General features: G+C 41.9%; 1 protein-coding gene across 9 annotated transcripts; it reads left to right on the forward strand.

The window, feature by feature from the left end:
* Positions 1–34: 34 nt before the first annotated feature.
* pex2 (peroxisomal biogenesis factor 2) lies at positions 35–8,076 on the forward strand. Of its 9 annotated transcripts, none has more exons than XM_072699738.1 (5): positions 38–126; positions 2,970–3,054; positions 3,880–3,961; positions 4,873–5,040; positions 6,908–8,076. In XM_072699738.1, exons 4-5 carry the CDS (start codon positions 4,995–4,997, stop codon positions 7,813–7,815), a joined length of 954 nt encoding a protein of 317 aa, XP_072555839.1. In that variant the 5' UTR covers positions 38–126; positions 2,970–3,054; positions 3,880–3,961; positions 4,873–4,994; the 3' UTR covers positions 7,816–8,076. The 9 variants fall into 9 exon arrangements, with proteins under 9 accessions (XP_023678216.2, XP_072555839.1, XP_023678219.2 ...); XM_072699740.1 differs by having other exon boundaries at positions 120–236; XM_023822451.2 differs by lacking the exon at positions 3,880–3,961 and having other exon boundaries at positions 4,733–5,040.
* The last annotated feature ends 9,642 nt before the right edge of the window (positions 8,077–17,718 follow it).

Below are 17,718 nucleotides of genomic sequence, written 5' to 3' on the forward strand. Positions count from 1 at the left end.
GGTTCTAGTTACAAATGATTTTATTGGCCTACTTTCACACGCCTCGTGACTGCTGGCACGACCCGGAAATTAGGTTTGTTTCCGCACCGAAAGGATTTGAACTTGCTCGTGGGATATTTATCATGGGTAAATATTTATTGTTTTTTATACATTTCTGTAAATATTATATTATGAAAGCTCACGGAAATAAACTAAGATGGTGAACCGAAAGGATATGGACTGTTTTGCGTTGCAAGGCAAGTTCAACTAGTTATTATGGGCAGAATTATTGCAGGTCTTGTACTGACATGTCATATCAGAGATCTAACTTCCAAACTTCTTCAGTTCGTAAATCAGTTTATCATTATTTCGGTAATAAGAACATGTTTAGCAGGATCTGTTTTTCCATGAACCGTAAACAAGGAGGAATTTTGTGACATTCGTTTCTTATTACCTTGTAACTTGCATTTTGCTTTATTTATGTCTTAATGTATAATAATTTGTTTCGGCAACGAAGTTTGCTAGTACATCAACAATAATGATTTTACCGCCGAAGATGTCAAAATGTCCTTTATAAATATCTTGGTTATAAAGTGATCGGCGCTAAAGTATTTTCGTTTAACTTGTGTTTTGGTACTTAATATATCATTAAATAAATAAAAATAACAAAAAAAGGAAATTAATACCCAGCTGCGTGAGGCATTTCGTTTTTTGGATCAGTGCATTTCGTCCCTAAATGCACCTCTTGCAGTTATCCTGCGTATTGGGATGAATGTCATTCCGATGGAGTGAGTAAGCCCGGGTTATGTCAGGATAAGCTCTTTTATTTGTAAGCAGGACTCCTTGCGGGCTCTCAACGCACACATGCGAACCTGTTTACTGGGAACAGTTATGAACGATTTGTTGCAGCATATCGCTTTGCCTCCCTGCTCATATGTTTTAATGCATCTCGACATGCGAGCGGTTTCATTTTTCCGGTGTTACGGCCGATCTGTGCAAAACAGCCTGAATTTAAGAATTTAGTACTGTAGATTGAAACGGGATGATCACAGCCCACTCTGAACTCTCCTGCTTTGACCTGAAATGCTTCTGAGTAATACACATGCATCATTATTTTGGGCTATACAGATGCCCAGTTCTACTTTTGGGTACTTGTCTGTTCCCTTTAAATTCGCTATTAGGTTTCTATTGCTATTTTAGTATTTTAATTGTTTAGTTTTAATGAAGGGAAACATGGTTAAATTGTTATACCTTCTTCAAAGTCATCAATGTCTCATTGCTGCTTAAAGCCATTCATACAAAGTGTTTGCTAGGAGGTGATCTGCATAAAAGTCCAACCATTAAAAGATTAAAATGTGTTTTAAAATACTGTTACTGGAATTATTCAAAAATATTTGCACCTCCACTTGTAGAGCAAAGCGACAAGTAAAGATTAGACAGTCCGTGGAGCAACTGGGGTTAAGGTCCTTGCTGAAGAGTTCAGTAGTGATACGGGTATTCTATTGGCCATGGGATTTGAACCATTGACCTTCTGATCTTGCACACAAAGCCTTATACTGCACAGTCACAGACTGCTTATACTGCAGCAATTTGATATGTAATAATGTTCACTGTACTTTGCAAATAGTGTTATGTATTTTTTTATTGCTGAAGTTTTTATACTGAAATCCTATTTCACAGAAAATGTTTATTTTATTTAGTATTATGTAACTCACCATTGAAGAAATACTGTTTAAGCTACTACTTGTGTTGCTTCTGAACACAAACAATAGTATAGGGATCAAAGATCATCTCAATACCCCTGTTCGTGCTGGAAAAACACTAGGATTTGGTTGACATTATTGATTACAGATATTAGTTTACCACAAACAATCTGCATAGTTGTTCCCTCATTCACTTTCATTCAAAACTTTTTGTTCACTTCAGATGTTTTTTGTTGTTACCTTGTTGAGAAACAAACAAATGTTTTTATTATGAAACACAGGAGGAATCCCAGACATAAGAATTTATAGCTATTAAATAGAATTGTACAGACTTTAGAATCAAATCGAGCATAAAAAATAGAATATATAGCACAGTAAACAAAATGTTTTACTTTTTAAAGTTTTGTGACCTGAGTTTTAAAGTAATTGGTCTGTACAGAGGGAAGTGTGATCTTAAGAGGGCCAATGGGTTGTCTATACATTGGAACAAAAGGGGCATTTAAGATTAATTATTTGAACGTTACGTTGGCAAGGAATTCCATCTATTTATTCTGCAGATGTGCTGTAATGTTTGCCTTGAAAGTACAGGCAATGACAGGTTCTTGCTTCTTTTCCAAAAATGTCTCAGGGATGTGCTTGATTTGTTGCATGTGCAACAAATGTCTGTGAACTCCAGATTCCAACAAGAGAGATGTAATGCTGTCTGGGTCATATGAGCTACAGCACTGTAAAGGTTTGGGCGAAACTTGGCAAAACGATTCCCTCTGTAATTTGTGCTCGTAACAAATGTAGCATAAATTCTTTTTTTTTTTTTTTAAATCAATTTACACAGCATTTATCTGAACAATTGTCCATTATACAGTTGGTCATTTTTAGAGATGCAATTTTGGATAATTACTTTGTTCGAAAATAACACTGCCCCAAGGGTCACTGGTTAGCAAATCTTTCAGATTGAAGTGTGAATTTGCCTGACCTGCTATTTGACAGCTGTAGCTATGAGAGAAAATCTGCGTGGTTACGCAAAATTCAGAGAGAGCTGTTTTGGTGAGGTTTTTTTTTTTGCATTTCTTTTTTTTAAATGCTGAAAATTGTAATTAAATAATACACTGAATAATAATGTTTTATAGCACGGGTATTAATTACCACCGTAAATTAGCTTCATTAAGCCAGACACTAGGAATTAAATAGGACTGATGAAGACCAAGGTTTGCAAACAGAACATTTAGCTGTATTCCCATTGTATTATCATTCAGTGCATTGATCTTAACATTTGCCATCTTTTCATAGGTTCTGTGTTCTGCATATTGATTGGAAGCAGACAGTTTCTCGTGGGAGGATAAGGTGTTTGGCAAACAGTCTTCTTATAACCCAAGTCAGTATTTTATTTGCCTGGCCGTTTTAATTATAGCGGCATTTAGCACTGCATAACTGCCAAGTAAAATATACAAATTGTATCTCTGTCCTTGAAGATTAACTTAGCGGAATAAATGTTGTTTGGTTCATTCAGCAGTTTTTCCCCTACAGTATATGCATTGGCCCATTTTAACGGAGATGTGTTTGAATTAGTTAAATATGCTGACACGTTTATATTGGTATGCCGTAAAAGTTTTGCACTCGGTTTAGCGTGTTCAGACTTTACTCTCCTCTCATTAACTTTCTTTTCCCTCCTTTCTGGTGTTGTAGCACGCCGCCTCAGCCGTTAAATGTTTCATGAATCTCTAAGCTGTTTTCCCTGGGACCCTCTGTTCTTATTAGTTACACGGGCCTTGCATCTTCCACCTTCCAAACTCACAAAATCAATTAATTCCTTTAAATAATTTATCTTCAGTGCAAACCAGATTAGGCGGGGCACATATCTTTGTGTCAGCTTTGTTTTAAAGCACGTTTTTCAGACATTAACTTTTTGTACCCCCCTAGGCTTTCAGAATTTCTTCTGCGATTTGGGATATGGGGTCGCCCCTTATGAAGCATTAGCCCGCGACAGCAGAGTCTTCGGACACCGGTGCATTTAATCACATTAATTTTTTATGACTTGAACCTATAACAATTAGCCCGGACGGTTTCGACCCAATGGATGTCAAAAAACAGAAGGCTGTGTGTCTCAGTCAGCTTTTGCTGCACTTTGCTGAAAATTTAGCTCCGTTTCATTTGGAACACATACATCCTTCTCCGTGTTCACAGTCCTCTCGCTTCCCAGCCTGTACAGAAGACCGATGACCTGGAGTGGAATAGCTGAGTCCGCAGTATCAGTATCGGACAGCCCCACAAATATCCCCAAAGTATGTCGAACTCTCCTGTTCGTGTTCATATTAAGAACAGATATCTCCGATGGTCGGACAGTGAAATGGCAGCTGTTTCACCAGGTTGATCAGTTCCCATTTAGAGCTAAATTACACCTCTGTTAAACAAGCTTGTAGTAATTATGTGGTCTCTGTATCACAGGCTTCGGAACCAGGTGGTCACCAGTTTGAATCCCGTCCACAGCAGAATAGCTACATGTCTGTTGGGCATTTGAGCAAGACCCATAACCTCCCCCCAAAATGCTTCAGGGGTGCCAAATAAATGGCCTGAGCCTGTGCTCAAGCCTAAGCTTCACTTTTAACTGTGTGTGTGTGTGTGTGTGTGTGTGTGTGTGTGTGTGTGTGTGTGTGTGTGTGTGTCTCAACGGAGAACATGGTGGGATGTGTGCAAATAAGCATTCCAATGTACCTGTGTGCAAATGGCAAATGAAGCATCACTTCCTTATTAATAGAAGCAGCCGATAATGAAACAGAGGTGCCCTGGTCCACATCACCTTGCCAGGTGGAAGGACTGTTAGGGGGTCTGGAATCGTGTCACTTTTCCACATTCACTCCTCTACCTTTCATATTTCTCTGCCTTTTTTGACCCATATGGAGTGAGAGTTTGAACGGCTCACGGTCTGGCGATGGACCCGGTCATCCATGCCGCCTTCACGCTTGGCGAGACGTGGAAGGCATGAGTGCTGCCTGTTTTGACTCTCTGCCAGCCTATTCTCTCTCTCTCTCTCTCTGCTTTTTGGACTCCTATAGGTATGGAAACTGGAATCTTCCAGGCCCCCTGACTCATCTTGGTGCAGTCAGTGAATCGAGGAAACTGATGCATAAAGTATATCAGTTATAATTACCAAACTCCCTGTGACGGGTTGGTGCCTCGTCTTGGGTTGTTCCAGTCTTGTGCCCATAGGCTCCGGAGTAGGTTCCAGACCCCCTGCAACCCTGAATAGGACAAGCAGGTTCAGAAGATGAATGGATGGATGGATGATTATCAAATTATCTCACTACCAGTCAGCATATGACAGGAAGCACAGGGAAAAAGGCAGGGGACACCCTGGCCAAAGGTATGGCATAGAGTTGTACACTAAGTTGAGATATCAGATCTCTGCATGTTTTTGGACTGCGTGTGACCAACCATGCAAATGTGGGAGAACATGCATAGAGGGAACTGAACCCACAACCACACACACTAAGCCCCTTTTATATATGAATGTCTAAATAAACTGTGCCTCTGTCATACTGCGTCTTTTTCCATCACCTGTGTTACACAGCCATCTTTATGCTCGAGGAAACTACACTACCTCAAGTGAGAGATGCTTGGTTTGTCATGCTCTCAGTCAACCGGAACCTTCCATGTGTCATCAGTCTTTTTATTCCTTCCCCATGCAGTGATACAGATAGGTGAGACAGACGGGAAGTGTCTATTTTCCAAAAGTGTGTGTATATAGAAGATATTCTAAAATGAATGAACCTGACATGTCACAGTCTGCCAATACGAGGCTTCTCTCGTGCTGATAGATGTGAGTGGGTTTCTAAGTCGTTCGTGCGGCTGCAGCACCGAGGACTTGCTGGTATGTGCCACGAAAGGCGGCCCTTTGTACACACTGGCAGCAAACATAGTCATCGATTACAAGTTTCGATGACTGCTTAAGAACATGGATTTTCTTTTCTGTGGCTGGAGCCTTGTAAATTTCAGCCCTTAATTTTTATAGGCACTGGCCATTGACGGAGGAGTCTAGTTGTTATATATCTGGAAGCTACGCTGAAGTCTGAAGGGACCTGTCGATAGTAATCCTGCTATTGACGGCCGCTCTGTAGGAGATGTTCTTTGCCCCAGCTAACGTCTGTGTGATCTTTTAAATCATAATTACATTAATATTGACAGGTCCATGACAATAGTCACATTACTATTGATGGGTCCCTGTCAATGATACGTGTCCAAATAAAACATGTTCATTCATAACTTGTAAACTGTTCAATAAACACTTTGGAAGGGATATCGAGGCTTTGCATCCCCGGAGTGTGGGTGAGACGCCATTGTTTTTCTAGCCCGGTCTTGAACACCAGAGACATCCATCGCTGAATTGGGGCTTTAATTCCAGCTGTGTCTGTGTTTATATTCGGAGATAAATCACATTGTGTCATGCTGAATATGCATACAAATATGTATGCCTTCTGTCGTCGTCCCCCCCCCCCCCCCCCCCCCCCCACTGTTTTTTTTTGTTTTGTTTTTTTTGTCTTTTCCATTTAGAATAAAATTCTTCACGACATTTTAATAAGCAGTAGTAAGTTTACTCTCATTTTCCGTTTTTAATGTCTGATTCCATAAACGAAAGCTTGGATCCTTGTTTGAACTTGTCACACGTCTTTTGAAAATGCAATGTATGTGTTAGAGAGCCAGACTGGCCCCCAATGTTCATGCCGGACTCAGGTATATAATGAAAGGCTGGGATACGTCACGCTGTCCATGCCGCCAATGTTTACTGCCCCGCCGGGCCCATGCATTTCGTATAATAGTTCTGTGGGGCGATTTGCTCACACGCTTCGTCCTGAAGCATCTCCGGCCTGCGTCTCACGAGCTCTAATGCCTGGAATACACAAAGTCTGTTTTTGGCCGTCAATAGCTGTCAGGGTGTCGATGAGAATTGGTGGCTGTCTGTCGGAGCAGTGTGCATGGTACTGTTGGTCCGCGTCAGTGTTGTTTTGGCTAAATTAATTATTCTTTGATCGGGCTGTTTGTCAACCATCACCTCATGTCGTGCTGATGTGTTCCAGCGCAAATTTTCGGCCTTGTTAATCGGCCTTTGTAGGAGCTAGTACTTTGTGGTTGTTTTGTTGTGTAACCTTTTTAACGGTGTGCTTTGGGGGTCTGATGTTCGAAGAGCGTTTTCCTCCCAGATGCACAAAGACATGACGCTGTTCTTTCTGTAGGTGAGGCCAGAGGAGGTGATTCCTTCGCCGAAGACGACATGAGCGCCTCGACTCCGGTGTTGCGGATAAGCCAACTTGACGCCTACGAGTTAGACACGGCACTGGAGCAGCTCGTCTGGACACAGCTCAGCCGATGCTTCCAGTACTTCAAGCCAGGATTCCTGACCCCCTGCGAAGCGGAGCTGAAGGCCCTCCTGCAGCTCCTCCTGTGGAGGTTCACCGTTTACTCCCACGGCGCCACCGTCGGCCAGTCCCTGCTCAACATCCGGTACTGCAATGACGTGAGCCAGGCCCATGGGTTCCAGCCTCTGATCCGGAGGCAGAAGCTCTGGTTTGGTTTGTGGACAATCGGGGAGAAATGGTTGAAGGAGAGGGCATACAGGTTGTTCCTCAACCGGCCCGCCGAATCACCCCTCCTCAAGGTCAGACGCATCCTCGACATCTTCAGCGGTGTGGCCAAAGTGGCCAGCCTATTGAACTTCCTGCATTTCCTGCGCCGGGGTCGGTTCCCCACGCTGACGGAGCGCCTGCTGGGCATGCGGGTGGTTTTCGCGGGGTCACCAGGAGCCCATGACGTCGGCTACCAGTACGTGAACCGCGAGCTGCTGTGGCACGGCTTCGCGGAGTTCCTTATCTTCCTGCTGCCTCTCGTGGGTGCCTGGCGACTCAGAGCCCGTGCCCTTCTGGCACCCCCGCAGCGGGAGCTGGGCCCCCCGGGCACCGAGTGCGCTCTCTGTGGGGAGTGGCCCACCATGGCGCACACGGCGGGCTGCCGCCATGTCTTCTGCTACTACTGCATCAAGAGCCACATGATGGCGGAGGTGAGCTTCTCCTGCCCCTGCTGTGGACAGGAGGCCCAGGACCTAGAGCCGGTTAAAATCCAGATGGAGATGACCAGATTCCAGTGAGTGCAAGGAACCTCCACGGACTCTCCGAATGATTACAAATTCACCTTCGTTTTTCTGGATTTCTGTTAAAATGTGCAGGTTATATTGTGTATTGTATATTGTATATTTCTGTATAATAATAATAATAATAATAATAATAATAATTAATAATAAATACTGTGACCACCAGTGTGCGTTAGCCTAGAGTGGTATTAATTGATCCGCATAATGAATTTTAATATTTATTGCAAGCCAAATTAATAAATGTGCCTCAAAAAGAAATTCCATATTCAGTCATTTGTTGATTTGCTGTATTATCTTTCCACTCAGATGAGCGGTTTGAAATTCAAGGATGAGCGTCAAACCTGAGGGCTGTCGAAATGATCAAACAAGATGGGGGGGGGGGGGCGGGTGGAGTAGAGGGCTATCTGTGTACCCACTCCAGGATGGATGTCTCGAATATGAAGGTCTGCCCGCCGCGGCGTAACAAAAGCTAGCAGGGTGGCAGGGCTGGGTGCCACGTTGCGCGCTAACACGGCTAATGGCCGCGGGGATCGTTATTTATCCTGGCAGTAGCCTTCCTGCGCGAGCCGCGCTCGAGGCGACGTGCACCCGAGCCAGCCCAGAACCGCTGGAGAGCGTCAAGCCTTTTTTTGATCGCTCCGGCTTAATTACAGATCAGCGAGGCAATCAATCTCGTCTCCCTGCATGATGGGCTTCTTTGATAGTTCAGCGCTGCGTGTGTGCGCTAACCGCCCCCCCCCCCCCCCCACCACCCCCACCACCCCTTCCTGTGGCCTGAACCGGCAGACACACGTACTAAAGTGGTAAATATGTCCATGTAATGTCTTCATATGATTCATGCCTGTGCACACAGTAGTCCTGTTGTGGCATATAGGAAAATGAAAGTGCATCAACGGCCCCCCACCCTTTTGTTTTTTTTTTTGGTTTTTTTTGACAAAAGAGGAAAATGGTTATCGCAAACAAACTTGTCTTTGCAGAGATACATTAGCGGAAACAGTTTTGTTTTTGTTATTCTGATAAGTGCTTTTGTTCGACAATGAGATTTGTTCTCTCCCCCATTTCACCCTCATTTAATAGTTACCGCGGGGTCTCTCTACATTCGTTTTCATATAACCCAATGCACACTTGCATACTGCTTAGGCTGATGTCGCATGCAGATGAGGTACCGATTTTGTCGGCTGCAGGGAGACCGGACGTGGAGAAGCAGGGTAGGGTGACTCGAAGATGGCTGGGCGAACCTCAGGACACCACGCAGTACTGCGAGAAGCTGGCGCACCAGAAACAAAAAGCGCCCCTGATGGGACCAGACCCTACAACCTTCTGGGAGCCAGGCTTCCCTCCGCAGAGTGATTTTTACAGATGCAGCGACGTGAGCTCGGCAAGCGCTTTGAGTACTGAACAGCAGCTGATTGCAGCTGTAAATTTAGTTTACATTTCATAACAGATTTAGTGACGGATCCTTGATTCATTTTCACGGGAATGTCGCTCACAATATAAACAACCTCTTTCCATTGGCTTTGTCCAAATCATGTCCATTCAGAAACTTCTTAAATCATACTCTGGTTTTTCTTGTTCCTTTTCACCCGTAACAATGAAAGATCAGTCTTAATGTAGTGAAGTTTTAATTGATGATGCCGAACCATTTTATTGTCCTATTTCCCAGACTGATTAATAGTTTACATAATCGCTTTAAAATATAACTAAAGTACCGTAAAAATTAGGTCTTGCAGCTGTTCAATATGGCTGCTCCTGTTTGAAAAATAAAGGTCAGAACAGGAAACTTTATAATTATACGTGACATTGTTGATTTTTTTGATGTATGCCTGTACTCATTCCCATATGTACTGCATGAAACGCCAGAAGTGTGTTTTATTGTATTTTGTGAATGTGAAACTAATTGGCTTTCCACTGCTGAGTATATTTATGAATTATACATGAACATTTTATCATGAGGTCATAAAGTGTACATACTATTTTTCCTTTTTGAGGGGAGGCTGACTTTAAGGTACATTAGGTAGGTGACGTTTGTTGTAATGGATTTAGAACCGCGAAGACGGGATTGAGCCCATATGGGGAAGGCAGGCCTTGCGTGCCTGGTTGGCCAGCCCAGTGAGTGGTTCATTCCAGAACCATGCCGTACCATATGTCAGGAGACAACAACAGGCAGTTACTGGTTCTTACAGCCTGAGGTGAAGCAGGCTTCTGCCGGGTCCAAAGCTCTCGCTGCATTGATGTCTAATACACACTAAATTGCAAATAATCTGCAAACATCCTTCCAGACGTCCCCTTGAATTTCCTGAAGCTTAAGCTGAATCAAACTGCTTTTAAAGTCTGGGTATCTTTTAAAGTTGGTAGAGGTTCTAGACCATTTCAGTTGGGGGGGGCAGACGCATTTGACCTTAATGTCTTCCAAGTGTTTCATACACTAGATTAAGAAAACAATTTTGAAAACCGATGTTATTTATGCAATGCTTTGCAGTAACATTTTAGGGTTTTTACAAATATGTAACTCACTCTGATTTCTTGTTTAGACTGTCTTGCTTCCACTAGCTTGATGTTTTTTTTTTCTGTCATTAACTTCGCTCACCGACTGTAGCAACTTGATCATCCGGCCCACTCGTGTTAAGAGTCTGTCAAGAAAATGTCCTTACATTTGTGTTTGCACGCAAAATTTTAGACCACATATATATGTTAATAGTAGTAATAATAATAATAATAATAATACATTTGTTTCAGACCCAAGTAGCATACGTATTTGGGGGGGGGCACGGGGGGCCATGCATGTTGCCATGGGGACACTGCTCTCCGCAGAACCACCCCCCCAGAGTTTAGGTAACTTCCAATAAAACAGGGTAAAATATGGGGTGTATTGTACAAAGGTCTCTGGTTTCTTAAAAATATGTGTTTTTAACTTGTTTCTTGCCTTTAATAAGGCCATATAGCTCACATAATTTCTGTTAATGTGGCATCTGTTGCCTTGGTTGTTATATAATAATTATTAATTTGAAAATGCAGTAATAAATTTAAATGAGACAGTATTGTTTTGTGAAGTATTTTAAGTGGTAATATTGAAAAATGCAGCCCAGGCTGAATTTTGATACAGATTTCTCCTATTTCAGATTAGTTTGTCTCATCAGCATTACTGCAGGGTAAAATTTAGAAGATGACGGTATATAAGACACAATGCAATATGTTTCCAGGCTCTTAGGAATATTCACAAAGGCAAGGTTCAGGTGGTGAGGAAGAAATGCGAAAATCCTATCAAAGTAAAATTGCCCCTTAAAACGGAGATGTACGATTGCGCCTGTGCAGTTTGTTAGTGCGGCTGCACTGTCTGGTTGTTAAAGTCCTAACTGCACTTTCCTGACTGCAGACTCCAGTGTCCTGAACTTCACACTGTGATCTTCTGTTTTGTTCCTTCTCTTCCTGCACAGCCTGATGAAACATAATAACCTGGGCTGGGATTTAACAGCTTGAAATTACTGGAAACAAGAAAAGCAGCATAAAATGGCAAAAAGCAACTATTGTGGTTTTTTTGTGGGCTGCATTTTGCATTTTCACTATATATAAATACACACCCAAGATATTTTTGTCAATATATATGTTTAATTATGTGTAATGTATGTATTTATTTGTTAAATGTATTTATTTCCACTGTTTATAATAGCCTTTATTTTTCTTTAATGATTTTGTATTTGCCAAAACTGGAGAGGACAATACTGTGGCGTAACTAATATCAAATTCATGCATAACTTGCCAAAAAATAAAACAAATGAATAAAAACCAACAAATAACTGTGGCCGGAAAAGACTACAATACAATTGCACTCTTGTTATATGTGAACCGAAATGTGAGTAACACTATAATGCACATAAAATGACAGGACGCTTGTGCATCTCTGCGCTGAATGTTGTGCTAGCCGAGAAAACCATTTTCCCGTTACCATGGAAACCATACTGCAAAGGTGCCCGAATCTGAACTCCTCTTGGAAATCGGTGAACCGACATGTCTACAAAGATTAACCTGCGCAACAGAATTTGTTCTGTTTGCAAATGTCTACGGAGAACAGGCAAAGCGTGAGCTTACAGGCCTGTTGAATATTTTGTGAAATATTGAATAAAGTTGCTTATTTATTAAGTGATTTTCATTTCCATACTGAGGGAAAGAAGTGTGTGTGTCTATATATATATATATATATATATATATATAGACACACGCCACAGTATTGTCCTCTCCAGTTTTGGCACTATATATATATAGTACATGTGTGTATCTAAAATATTGTGTGCATATATACAAGCAAAACGTCTAAACAACAAAAATATGTAAAACAAAATTATACTATGACTCAAAATTAATTTAATATTATGACACGACTTATTATTTGTTTCATTGGGATAGAGAAATAAATTATGTTATTTTTATATTTTATGGTATAATTCCATAATCCAAAAAAGGGATACTAACTGAGTAAGTCTGATTATTGTATTACAAACAGCCCTAAAACATTTTCACCAGTCTGTCTGTCTAATGGGAAATACATGCGGTTAACTATTTCTGAGAATTAGCATATTTCACAGACTGATCAAGTGTAAGAAACTATGGACATTTTGCCTGGTGAATCACAAATAGCGGGAATGACCTTCCTGTCACTCCCGAGGAAAACATGAAATTCATTAAGCAGGGAGCCGTTTCTGGTCTTATCTGTTTTATCCCTCAGGCATTTCTGCCATCAAACTAAAGAGGAATCCAAGACACCACATGATGTAATTATTACAATGCAATTACTGCCTGGCCACTGCTTTATTCTGCTTTGTACGTACTACCGAAATCTTTGCACATGAAAATGAAGTACTTGCTTTATAATAATAACAATAACAGTAAAATTCTGAAGGTTGGGCTTTGTCCGGCGTGGTTTCATTATTATGCAAACTGAATGCATATCACTGCTTGAAAATAAAGGCAATTTCAATTAACTTAGGAGTGAATTACTTGGGAGTTCGTTATTAAATGATGAATCCAGTGTCCTTTCATGGAATCCTGTACAACAAAGAGGAACACAAAATCTCATTGATCTGACTTATTGCTAAAATGGTGTACTCAGTACTTAAAGTTCTGCATATTAATATTCTAGCATTATTAGTCTGAGTATCTCATGAAGTATGCACTTTAGCCTGTACGGTGCTCCATTTCACTAATTTTGCAAATCACAAATGAAGCACTCTTCATAATCTTCGGTATGCTATTTCAGGTTATATTACCAGGAATATGGTTTCCACGCCATTTTATAATAAATTCAAAATATGCTCTTTGCATTGATTTATGCATATATATGTGTCCATGTCATTAATAACCATGCAACGCCTCTTCATCGAAAATGATGGATCATTTGAGGCTGGTGGACTTGCATCACAAACGGTAAATTAGCTACCGATACATATATTAATAAGAAAAATGGAAGATTATCAGAGAGATACATATAGGTACAGCAGCGTAAAACAGTTTGTGATTCTCGATTTCCCTGTTTGCTGTGTGATGCAGATCTTGTCACTGTTCTAAGAGTACCAGCTTTTACCTGGAAGTGTGCAGATCATTGGGAAATGTGGGTTGTGAGTGGGGATGGTGGCGTCTGAAATTCCTCGCCTACGTTTGATTTATGGTTTCTCAGGCAGTGTTTCGGGCAGCCTTGCCCAGCGTGCTGGACCAACTCCCTGCCCAGAGCCACTTGTGAATTTCAGCCCCAACGAGCCGGGCACTTCATCAAAGCCAGAGACAAGGGGCTGGATGGGCGCACATCTGCCGGTGTCCCAGCAGTTATTTTCAGCAACACGGTTTTGATCTGGTGTTCCTGTAGCGCCGTGGCACGCTTTCAGCCACGGCTAAAGGGAACAAAGACGTGATTTGCTGTATTCCCCATCGGGTGCACCTTTCTGTCCCTTGGTGCCGAGTATTTGGTTGTGCCAGCCGCCTAGCTGGACAGGAAGGCGCAGTTTTAGTGACATCGCTGTGCAGAAAAAGAAGCAGCTACCTCAGCTGGGGTCAAGGTGAATGTTCTATTTCAGTGTTTCCCAATCTGGTCCTCAGGGATCCATTGAAAGTCCACGTTTTTGCTCCCTCGTAGCCTAGGAGCTGGGAGGGAGCAAAAATGTTTACTGGCTGGGTGCTCACACTGTCCTATTTCCTCGGGACGTCAATCAAGCACGTAAAGGCTGAGTCCAAATATCGCACCATACCAACAGCTTTGCCAGCAATCTGTCTGAATTACTGTCCCTACAGACTTAGTAGGTGTAAAATACTCGTGTTGTTTGATCTGTTTAGATCTCTTCATAAATATTCCATCGATACATGCACCTTTCTATACCATGTAACTGCTACAAGGTCACCAGGCACTTAGAGCTTGTCCCAGTAAACAAAGGATGCAAGGAAGGGGACACCCTGGACGGGACGCCGATCCATCGCAGATCATGCACACAATCACACTATTTAGAGAGACCATTTCAGCTACAGTTTCTTGGACTGAGAGGGGAAACTGGAGTAACGAGAGTGTGCACAGGGAGAGTGTGCACACTCCGCACACATAAATCTTTGAGAAATTTCATGAATTTATTGAATATTCTTTTTAATCACTTAACCTGTGTTTCTGGTCTGCTAACTGGTTGCAGAGTACTGGTCTGAATCTAAAGTGCCAGCCTCTGATTCTTATGGAGCAGCAGAAAAGACACCCTTGATGAGTGTCTTGGTGCCAGTGGTACCAAAAAGTCCGCTGTGTAATGGGAAAACCTTCGAGACCTGCTCGTGCTTTTTGGTCTAGTCAGCTGTCTGTAGTTTTCAGCCATAGCTCCCCATTGCGTGCTTGTCATGAGTACTGTAGCTATGTAAACCTCCAATAAATATTTGATAGCATGTGTTTTCTTAAATGAAAGCTGTTGCAGATTTTATGAGCACGGTGACATTAACGGCTAGATTTAGTTTATGTGTGTATCTTAAAATGCTGCGGGGATGATTTGAGAAATAGATATTTGACAGGGAAGTGATTGAAATGTAGTCATGTCACAGGCAGCATGCTGAACTATCTATTATGGATATATGACCTGAGACAGCCAATCAAAACAGCCATTTTGGAGGTGTGGAGAAAGTCTGACCAGAGCACTAAATGAGGCTGTCTGCTATCCATGTTAAGAGGATAAGGAACAGCAGGCCAAAAAGGAGGAGTACTTTGCAGATAACCCCCAGGGTGGCAGCTTCTGTTGTCATAAGGAATTCCAGATGTTCATGTGCTGCGTGAGACGGAAGAAGCCAAAAGCGAGGACACCAGCAGACACCCACCACAGCTGCCGAGAGACTCGCCAGGGAAGCTTGACATGGGATCTGCTGCCAAGGGGGCACTCTCGACCACATGGACAAAGTAGAATTTGCAGTAAGGGTTCCTCCAGTCTCCGTGAAACCTCAGAGACTGCAAGTGGCTCCACATCCAACATCTCACACTGTATGCAAGCCCATGAGAAATCCTCGCCAGTGGAAGATTCCCAACATTCGCCACAGTGATGTCGCCATGGGTATAGCTGCAGTGAGGAATGAGGAACATGTTATCAAAAAGAATTAACGGCAGGCAAGGAATCTCAAATAGCTTAATGCCAACTTTTTTTTCAATACCGAAAGCGGCTATAAATCACTGGAGCGTGAACAGAATTAGGTCGTGGGGAAAGCAGCACTTTCCACGTGGATGTTCTGTTGTGTCTGGAAGGCTTGTGCTTGGATCTACAGAGTCATGGCCAGGTGACAGTGCGTCTTCCAGACCTATGCAGCGCCATGTAATTTTATTACAACCGATACGTGGATTAAGGAAAGCACAAGAGGTTTGAATCTTAAATAAGAAACAGGCAGCCTACAGTATATTATCTCTGAAGAATGTAAATTTTATCTTCTGAGGGTTTACATTAATAACCTCTTAAGAAATGCAGTGCGACAAGTTACGTACAGTAAACACAAGTCCCCTTAATACATGCCCCCGCCCCCCTCCCCCCTTTTCTTTGGTCAGTAAATAGAGCAGTGATTCGTCCAGTTCAATAATTCATTGTTCAAAATGTTGAATTGTAGGTAACATCTATTGTAGCTTAAAGTGTATTTTCTTATAAACAGCAATCTGTAGCTCATAAAAATGCATTATTTGATGGCATAAACAAGCCGCTTTCCTTGCAGTCATAGGCAGTAAGGGATCCATCAGTTTTCCCCAGAAAAGCAATTTCATTGCAGATGTTCAGTAATTTCCAGTCACACTAGATTGTAGGGCCCATATCACACAGCCCTACTGCAAGGAATGTAAAAGGAACAACGAGAGAAAAGGCTGTGTTTGAGGGTTTTTTAATGGGACCGAGAGTTATTTGCTGTTTCATCAGTTTTACAAAATAACTGTAAGATAGTCTATCGTTTAACGCATTCTTTTAGATGCCTGCCAATTGCTTTTTCTTGTCTGAAAAGTCTAGACAGGCAGAAATTCAACTTTTGACAGATTCTGTTTGGAATAAACGTCCCTTTCATGCATTAAAGGCTGAATTAAAGCGATATGCATTAAGAGTCAGGACTCCAAGCTCTGCATTTGAACTCCACGGTTGGAATTTAGTCACAATAATAAGATGACAACAAAATTACACCAGCATGTTTTATAACGTGTGATTAAACAAACAATGCATGTCATTTATTTTTTGAAGATGGCATTGAGGCTCTGCGTGTGTTTCTCTCCAATCTGTGCGCAAGCGAAGTGTGTGAATATGTGTGTGCTAATGCACAGGAGAGGATAAATAATGAAAAATTATGAAAACGTGGATAGAAAAGTAGCAAAGCGGCTTGTTACAGCAATCGGTCATAAAAGCAACAGCTTGATGCTGGAATCAGTGGCACAAGGGCTGTGGAAGACTACTGTTGTTATAATGAGTTAGTGAGAGGAGCTTCCCTTTGTTTTGCAAACAGGGTACCAAGCCAAGGTCTGGCCATATTGCTGTTATAAATAACAGTAGAGACACACGACATTGACAAACAGGCTTTTACAGGTGAACTAAACTTAAATTAAAAACATGAACAACAACAACTTGAAACAGCAACAAAATACTCACAGTTCACTGAAGAATAATGTGATCTCAAATAATGAGAGAGCAAAATGATAAGCGGAAGAAAGGGATTCAAAAGGCAGAAGGTATAGAAATGAAACAAAGAGGCCGCATTTAAAATCAGTTCCATTGTGAGGAACTTCTCCAGTAACAATATGATAGTAAAATTAACTCTGTAAGGCAGCATTTGTAAATTTTGCCAAATTGTTAAGAGGGTAAGCAAAAATCATCAAAATCATTTGAGATTTAAAGAATTCACCAAAAAGCCGTATTTCACATCAACACAATAACCACAGAATGAAATTAACCACAAATTTCGGCTTATAATTTTATTATGGAGTTCATTGAATGGTTCTGCATTAATGAAATGTACGCATATGCATGTGTAAATACACTGATTCGCCAAAACATTATGATCACCCCCACATGACATACATAGCATTAATTATTCTGTATAAACAGATCATGTCAGGTTCTGGGGTACATTAGACAAAAAGCCGAACATTGAATGCAGGAAAACGGGCAGGGATGAAGACCTGAGTGACTTTAATAAGGGTTGAATAGTTATGACCAGATGACTGGGCCAGAGCAACTCTGAAACGGCAAGGCTTGTGGGGAGCTTACAGTCAGTCATGGTGAGTAGCTACTGAGGACGGTCTGAAGAGGGAAAAACCACCATGCGCCGACTGGGTGTTGGGCCGCTAAGACTTGTTGATGTTAGATGTGAATGAGGACTCTCCCGTCTCGAACAACCCCACAGGAGGGCTGCTGTGGCACAGATTGGAGCATGTGGTTT

This window comes from Paramormyrops kingsleyae, chromosome 15 (assembly GCF_048594095.1).
Source record: "Paramormyrops kingsleyae isolate MSU_618 chromosome 15, PKINGS_0.4, whole genome shotgun sequence".
NCBI classification, from domain to species: domain Eukaryota; kingdom Metazoa; phylum Chordata; class Actinopteri; order Osteoglossiformes; family Mormyridae; genus Paramormyrops; species Paramormyrops kingsleyae.

Coding starts and splice junctions, on each gene's coding strand:
- pex2 (XM_072699738.1), top strand. CDS start 4,995: ATGACAGGAAGCACAGGGAAAAAGGCAGGGGACACCCTGGCCAAAG. Junction 5,041..6,907: donor AGGGGACACCCTGGCCAAAG/GTATGGCATAGA, acceptor TTCTTTCTGTAG/GTGAGGCCAGAGGAGGTGAT.